The 8,795-nt window shown below is 37.2% G+C and overlaps 1 protein-coding gene across 1 annotated transcript; it reads right to left on the bottom strand.

Moving 5' to 3' along the window:
- Window positions 1–4,010: 4,010 nt before the first annotated feature.
- LOC114240936 (toll-like receptor 7) lies at window positions 4,011–8,557 on the bottom strand. Its single transcript, XM_028171619.2, has one exon. It carries the CDS (start codon window positions 8,185–8,187, stop codon window positions 4,336–4,338), a length of 3,852 nt encoding a protein of 1,283 aa, XP_028027420.2. The 5' UTR covers window positions 8,188–8,557; the 3' UTR covers window positions 4,011–4,335.
- Between the last annotated feature and the right edge of the window lie 238 nt (window positions 8,558–8,795).

Genomic DNA, 8,795 nt, shown 5'->3' on the forward strand with positions numbered 1-8,795 from the left:
AAATATGGCGCTAGTATCCTTCGGTAATGAGCATCATTCGAATTTAGATAAAAATGAGGATACTAATTATAAAGTATTTATTTAAGCATGAAGGTATTTCATACGTGGATCACTTATAATGGTTACACATTTCTATTCGAAGTTAAAATAACAACATAGATTAGAATAGCATAACAACATAGAATAGCAATATAGATTTATAGGTTCTGAAAGTACATAAGAGTATAGACTGACTCGGTGGTTTAGTAGTTAGCGCCTCTGACTTTTCGTGGCCGTGGTTTTGATTCCCACATCGAGTAAACATGTGGTGAACAGGTTTGATTGTTCTTTGTCTGGATGTTTATTATTTACATATATTTAAACATATATAAGTAAGCATGTCAGTCTCTCGTGTCCATATCGCAGAGAAACTTAGTTTAGGCTCCAAACTGTTGATCGTGTGAAAAAAAGAGCTGTAAAAATGGTGACGATTCCACATTTGAAATATTATAATACATATTTATCAAGTACTAGGGACTTGCTCTAACTTTACGCGGGTGAATCAGTATATTGTACCTAAAGTTTGTTTCAGTAAGTTTGAATATATTATTTATTATTTTTAAATTATATTTTAAGTGAGAAAATATAATTTAGAATTTCATTTGTTTTTTTTTGTTTTTAAAACTTACTACTGAATCGCAATGCGTGTTTACTGAGGGTTTATTGCATACTTGTAAAGACCACATCATAATTTCATGCAGTCTTAATTTCGGACATAAGAAAGTAGAGGAAGATTTGTCCTTTATGTCCTTTGACGAGTTTAAAAACTGAGCTATGAATTCTGTACAACAATCGCTTTACTTTGTACGTGGGCGAAGGTTTGTCATTATAGAAACTCTATGTGCATTAAAACTATTAAGTAAGTTGTAAATTGAATGTTAATTGAACGTAAAATTGTAGGAAAGATTATTTACGATGAACTCTATAAAATATAATTTTGAATGTGAGAAAGTGTTTTATATTCACGCACGCAGTATACGTGCGTAGGTCAGCCAATGAATACTATATCTCTGAGAAAATCCTTTGCTATTTCTATTCTAAGACAACATTCTCATTGTATTGTATAAAGTTACTGTAATGCGAAGTATGTTTGTTATTTTTTTACACTGCAGCAAAATGGTGTTTTTTTTTATTGCCTTGATGTGTGGACGAGCTCGCAGCCCACCTGGTGTTAAGTGGTTACTGGTGCCCATAGACATCTACAACGTAAATGCGCCACATACCTTGAGATATAGTTCTGAGGTCTCAGTATAGTCACAACGGCTTCCCCACCCTTCAAACCGAAACGCATTACTGCTTCACGGCAGAAATAGACGGGGCGGTGGTACCTACCCGTGCGGACTCACCAGAGGTCCTACCACCAGTAAACCAGTGTGTGATATAATTAAGTTTCCTTTATTTTAAAAGAAACTGACTTGCCGCTGATACTTCTGAATACATCTAGGAATTGATAATAAAATGTTATTTAACTAATATTCTGATTGCAAGCTCACGCGGGATTCCGCCGCGACGCAGCCTTGGGTTCTGATTTAAAAAGTATCTATCGATCTCATATACTTATATATATTGAGGTGGATGAGTGGATTTACTTCGTAGTGTCTATGAGCTACGATAAAATCTCAAAAACTGATGGGTCATGAAATTGTTCACTTATCAATACAAAATAAGACCATCCAACCCGCACCATGGATTATAGCGATCGTAACTAGATCGCTTCGCTAAGCTAACAAACCTATTGTAAAGATGGTAACCACTCACCATCAGGTGGGCCGTATGCTCGTCTGCCTACAAGGGCAATAAAAAAACAAAAAAAAAGATCGTAATGGCGGATTAGAAGCCCGCACGCGTTATCGCTTTCTTAGCCATTTTTACTATGACGTCATGTGCCCCTTTTGAACGATTGGAGAGTCAAAATTTCCAAACCATCTAGATTTCCACCTTTCACAATGATTATTGGCATTCATATTGCAATCCATGTGTTATCAGTTAGCAGTATGTAACTAATCAAATTTTAATACACTGATTTTTTTAACTCTTTAAAAAAAATTTCAGCTACTCATCATTACCTCCTTCTTTATGCCTTTTGCGATCTGACCAGAATTAATTGTTGACAAAGACTTTTCGAAAAAGCCTTAAAAATCTCTAGATGACAATAATTATGCAGAGAACGTATCATTTTTTTTTTCTTTCGGAGATTTGATTTTAAAATTCAATAGGGGCTCTTACCTTACGATCATAATACGGAGACCACAGGATTCTGGTCACGTCGGCACCCCAGCGTTCTGTCAAATATCCAGGCAGAGAGTTTTCATCCTAATCCTTAATTTTAAAAAGTGTCAAATTTTCGCAAATTCAACAACCTTAAATTCTTTAATAATATGATTTTACCATTTTTAGGGTTCATTTTGAATGTACGTATCAGCTAACGCAATCACGTACTATTTGTATAAAACTCCTTTTACAAAGAACGTATGCATCTACGTGCTTTTTTGGAATAAATTGAAAGCGGTCTCTTCGATTGGGGATGGTGATGGCCAAGTGGACATTATGGCGTATCAAGGATTGCGAGATGCAGGTACCAACTTTTCAAACGAAATACGGAACTGTTAAACCGAGTGTATATCCGTTTAACAGTTCATAATTCGCGTTCACAATTCAGAAATATCATTAAGAATTAATTAAGAAATCAATTAAGAATTTATTAATCGCCTTTCATCCGCCACAAAAGTGGTGGATGAAAGGCGATTGCATGCAGCAGAGATGCGAATGTTGCGATGGATGTGTTGAGTAACGAGAATGGATATAATACGGAATCAATATGGTAGAGAAAGTCTGAAAGTAGCACCTGTGACAGAGAAGCTGAGGAGCGCGCGTTTAGCATGGTATGGACATGTCATGAGACGAAATGAAAATGAGGTCGTTAGTAGAGTGTTAACTATGAATGTGGAAGGATATAGAGGAAGAGGTAGACCTAAGAAGAAATGGATAGATTGTGTGAAAGACGATATGGGTAAGAGGGGAGTGAGCGAAGAAATGGTATATGATAGAAGAATATGGAAGGAGAAAACATGTTGCACCGACCCCAGGTGACTGGGAGAAGAGCAGGATAATGATGATGAATTAAGAAATAATATCGTGTAATTAAAATGAAACCCGTCAAAAAAACAATTTGGGTAATTTTTGGTCGTAGACTGAGCGTCGTTAGGCCGTGGGAGTACGAAAAGTACTTTTATGTGCAATTAAGACTTAAATCTTACACATCAAGGTGGATACCGGCTTGCTTATTGGTGTTTATAGTCTTTAGCCTTGGTAATTTTTGGTCGTAGGCTGAGGGTAGTCAGGCCGTGTGAGTACGCGAAGCACTTTTATGTGCAATTAAGACTTATATCTTAGACATCCAAGTGGATCGGCCTGCTTATTGGTGTTTATAGTCTTCAGCTTAGGTAATTTTTGGTCGTAGGCTGAGCGTAGTCAGGCCGTGTGAGTACGCAAAGTACTTTTATGTGCAATTAAGACTTAAATCTTACACTTCAAGGCGTGTACCGGCTTGCTTATTGATGTTTATAGTCTTCAGCCTTTAAGACCAGATTGTGAGCACGTCTAGACAAAGAAACTGTACTTGTAAAATAGGAACGTTCATTTGATAGAAATTATATTATTTCGTGTTGAGAAATCTAATACAGTTTTTACTAATAGTTTAAGTGTAGTAGGGTTACAAAAAGAAGCTCCATCATTTAGAATTACGTTACCTATTATCCGTAAATTGATTCTGCAATTAAAGTTTTCATGTCCTCGTGTTTTTTAAAATAGTTCAACAATATGCTCTCCGTTATTCAAATAAGAATGCTTTAATTAAGAATCCCTTACAAAAAAAAGAATAACATTTTAATAACTGGCACTTATCAATAACCTTGGATGAGGTTAAACCATTTTAACATTATAAATAGACAAAAAATAAAATAACGAAACACTTGAATCGTAAAAGGGTTTTAATGAAAGAGCGTATTATGCAAAAATTATCACAATGGCTTTATTAAAGTACATAAATAGTATACTTGTGACTTTTACTATGGACATTTATTTACATTTTTATTTACAAATTCACAATATTACTACAGCAGTCTTATAGAATGTATTTATTTACATCGAATTCACGAACGCCCTTTGTAACGGCGAGAAATTACAAAAATATAATATAAATTTTAATTATTTGGTAAAGCGCGTGTTACGATCGATACAATATTCACATGAAGCTTTGACTAAATTAATTAAAATAAGTAACGTGAAGCACATGGACTAGACAAGATAAGCTTGACCTGAGCTTTGAGTGTCAATTAAAGGTGGCGGCGGAGGCCAATGCCTGAACTCGCGTCTCCTATTCGGATTGTTTGCACCTAGCTCTAGGGATGAGTAGTCCGAATCTATCGATGAGTAAATATGGTCCGAGGGTGGTCTACCGTCCGGTCCATACGATGCTACAGGCACGTGCTGAGACGCGGGGTCGACGAACTCTGGACTCGTACTGACACCATCTGCCGAACCTCTCATTTTCTCAGTGAAAGAAAAAGATCGCATTGTTCCGTTCTGGGTGGCACTTCGCATTGAATAAGAATTTATATTATTTCTGTAGGCAGACGTTTTAGATTTGTATCTCTTATCCGGCATCGCGTATCGTAACTTTTCCCAAAATTTATTTTGGCGCCATCTTATCCTTGAGCTTGTTTTCAAGTACGGCCTTAAATCAGGATCGCATTCGGCCTCGGGCAAAATTGAACCCTCTTCTATTATCACTAAAGTATAAATACGTGACTTAACTATTTCGTGTAGGGCCTGTCGGAATTCGAAACGCGACCATTCCGTTTCTATGAAATTTCTGGTCAGTACTAGTATAATGCGTTTAGACGCTTCCGCGCACTCGGGAAGTGGTAACGTGCATTGCATATAAGCAACATTATGTTGCGGTATATCTCTGTAATGCAAGCAGAGGTGATACGATGGATTACCATTCTCTAACTCGGCAGCGAGGGTTTGAATAACAAAATCGTCATCCTTTGGACTGTAACAGACGTAAGCGTCGTATAATTTATCAGTGTCGTCGTACGCTCCGTTGAATGGAAACAATCTAATCCCGCAGCTTGTGAAGAGCCATATACGAACCGTATCTCTGAATATGAAAATCACAAGGATGACTAACATAATCAACATGAATCCGGAGAGAGTCGTTACCATCATAGGCATGTAATTCGATACTAAAATGTTATCTATAACCGAATCGCCAGCGTAATAATCACTACAAATCGTTCCGTTGAGATTAAGTTCTTTCTTTTGTGTAGTTTTTGTGTCGACGTTCCAACACGATATATCCGTTACATCAACAATTTTAGGAACATTATCTGAAATGAATGCGGTAAATTTTTGTAAATACCTACATTTACACGACCACATATTGTTACCTATGCTGAGAGAGCTTAGCTGTTTGTTGGCATTCAAACTCCAAATACTAAAATCGATTAATCTATTGCCGTCTAATCTCAAGATTCTTAATGAATACAGCGTTGAAAACGTTAAGTTTGCAATATGACTGATAAAGTTATCTTGCAAATAAAGCTCGTTAAGCTGCGTCAGATGCTCGAACTCGTAACCATTCAAATGCTTTAGTTTATTGTTGCCGAGATGAAGCGTAATAAGAGATGATAAGCCGGCGAACGTTTTATTATGTACGCTTTCAACTTGGCTAGAATTTACATAGAGCGACCTCATATTTTTTCGCCCGATGAATGCATAATTTTGCAATATTTTAAAGTCGTTCCCATCTAAGTAGACCTCGGTTGCGTCCATGGGTATTTTTTCTGGTATCTCTATAGCGCTTTGACTGGAGCAGTCAACCACGTTTTTATTCCAAGTCGGATCATGATAGCAAGAACAATTATACGGGCATGTCATTTGGCAATCACAAGCAACGTAATCACAACAACGGCACAATGTGAAACAATGAGTTTCGTATGTACACAAAAAATCAGTAGACTTCAAGTTACTAAGAGGTATATGCGTTACACCTCTAGTATGGGTCATTTTACATAATACGTTCTCTAAGTCCATGATGCGTGGATGTTGTCTCATTGTTGTCATATTGTTTATCAAAGGTAGCCATTCCATAGAGCAATCGCAATCAAATGGATTTCCGCCGATGTAGAACTCCGGTAGTGACTTATTCAGAGGTACAGGAGATAAGCGTAGGCTATTGATGTCTAAGTGAGATATCTCATTTGCGTAAATATCAACACGAGTCAAATTGTGCTTCTCCATAAAAGTGTTTACTTGAATGTTATTGATATGATTGTTGTTTATGAACAATAATTCAACACTGTTTGGAATAGCCAATGGAGAAATATCGACTATACGATTATGGCTTACGTCTAAAGTTTTTATGCGGATTTCGTCTTGAAGCTTGTAATAATTTCCTAAATGTTCAATAAAATTGCCATGGACGTCCAGCCACTTCAAGTTACTTGGAATAAAAGCGTAATCAAACCAGACTAAATGATTTTCCGACAAATTTAGCCATAACAAACTCATCAGCCTCGAGAATACGCCATTGATATCGGATATAAAATTTCCATCTAATCTTATGGCCTCTAATTGTTTATTATTTTGAAAACTACCAAGTTCTACGGCTAAAATTTTATTCTTGGCTAAGTTTAAAACCTGTAGGCTTGGTAGTTCAGAAAACATACCCACACTCAAATTACCGATTTGATTGTCTATCAATCTCAAACCGGTTAGTTGATCTAAGCTCTTAAACGATCCATTTTTTATGTCTTTTATTTGATTTTCACCAAGATCTAACGTTTTTAATTGAGATAATTCCCAGATGGCGTTTGGAACATCCAATAACTGATTCGAGCTTAAATCTAATTCTTTTAAATCCGAACAATTTTTAAATGCATTTATATCTATGTTTATAAGGAGATTATTATTTAAGTTTAATTTACTAAGTACAAACAATCCATTGAAGAGATACTCGTCTATCATATGCAAACGATTTTCAGCTAAATTCAATGTGTGAAGATTGTACAATGGAAGAAAAGTATTTTCTTCGATATATCCAATTGAATTGTTTCTTAAATCTAATATTTGGAGAAAGAATAAATCCTTGAACGTCTTAGAGTCTATCCTTGTCAATGCATTATTCGACAAATTCAAAATGACTAGGCGTATGAGGCCAACAAATGTACCGCCATCTATATGAGCACTAGATAGCTGATTATACGATAAATCTAAGACAAGCAGCTGTTCTAATCGGTGGAACACGCCTCTGGCTAGTTCAAATAGCAGGTTATTATTCAAATACACTTCTCGTAACTCTTTCGTGCTGGCGAATGTGCCCTCAGGGATAAACTGAATATTGTTGTAGGAAACATTTAATATTCTTAAAGAAATGAGCCCGTTAAACGTTTCACCTGAAATGTCTGTGATGTTATTATGTTGTAGTTTTAATTCTTGAAGCCTTTTCAATCCGATTATTTCGGACTCTTCAGGCAAAGATTTGATTTCATTCCGGCTCAGGTCCAATCTTCGTAAGCCAGATCCGCAATTTTTACCGAAGCCGAGACGATCGACACTTTTTAATTTGTTACCGGTAACGTTTAGTGTCTGCAAGTTGTCCAATGGACAAAACACTTCTGAAGGTATAGTCTTTAAATTATTTTGTCCTAAATCGAGTGCTTGTAATTCACGTAATCCGTTGAAAGTACCCAACGAGAGTTCCAAGTTTTTGTTCGAGCTCCAATCGTAGTTTTTAGATCGGATCGACAACTTTTTCAGTTCACGTAATCCTTCGAAGGCATTGCCTGGTATCCTCAGAAGCTTGCAGTTCCGAATTGTTAATTCTGTGAGCTCGTGAAACCTTTGAAAGTAGTTCGCCTCTAAATAACTTTCAAACAGTAGCAGCTGGTTGCATTCGATATCGAGACGCTTTGTACTTTCTGTAGGTGCAGATGCTAAGCTGGATCCGTCAGCGTCAAGGGTTCGCACCCGGCACAGAGTGCTATTGTCACCTTTACTCTGGCGACTACAATTATCAACGCCACGAGCATAGGCCGCATTGACACCAAAAGTCACAAACAAAAGAGTCAGAAATTGAAACATTTTCCCCACGCATTTGTCCTTTTCAAAACACAGTCAATAACTCACTTCTGTGTCGATGATATATGAAGACACAAATCACAAAACTTGTTTACATCGCGGCACGCGTACGTAAGATGTGGGGAGCGACGCGGACGCGTGGCGTCCTCATCGTGACTCTAGAGCGACTGTCGACTGTCGGGGCGATCGGTTCGTCAGTCTAGCGAGAGTGGTGGTGCTCGTAGCCGCTCCCTCCGTCTCCTCTGGCTCGCCCCTTCCACCCCAACATAGTTACACGTTCGCTCACACGGCGCCACTTGCGCGGCCGTCGGGTCTCACACAATTATGTAATGTTTTCTTAATCGTGCCAACGCATCGGGTTAAAAAGGAAGCCAGCTACGTAATAATAGTGGTAATCAAATTCAGCTTTTTGAAATCACTCATTTAATGTTTTACAATTGCAATTATTTATTGATCTCTCCCTAGGAGAACAAGTTTGTTGTGGCAATGCGAATAAGTTATTGCATTATCACAGCAATGACCTAATTTTGTTCAAAATTCACAAAGAATATTTTGTAAACAAAACAAAAGAGAGAGAAACATCAAAGTGACAATAGGGAACAAAGTGCAAG

Source organism: Bombyx mandarina, chromosome 23, assembly GCF_030267445.1.
Source record: "Bombyx mandarina strain Sakado chromosome 23, ASM3026744v2".
Lineage (NCBI taxonomy): Eukaryota > Metazoa > Arthropoda > Insecta > Lepidoptera > Bombycidae > Bombyx > Bombyx mandarina.

Excerpts from the sequence above, each read along its gene's own strand:
- LOC114240936 (XM_028171619.2), bottom strand. The coding sequence starts at position 8,187 with ATGTTTCAATTTCTGACTCTTTTGTTTGTGACTTTTGGTGTCAATGCG.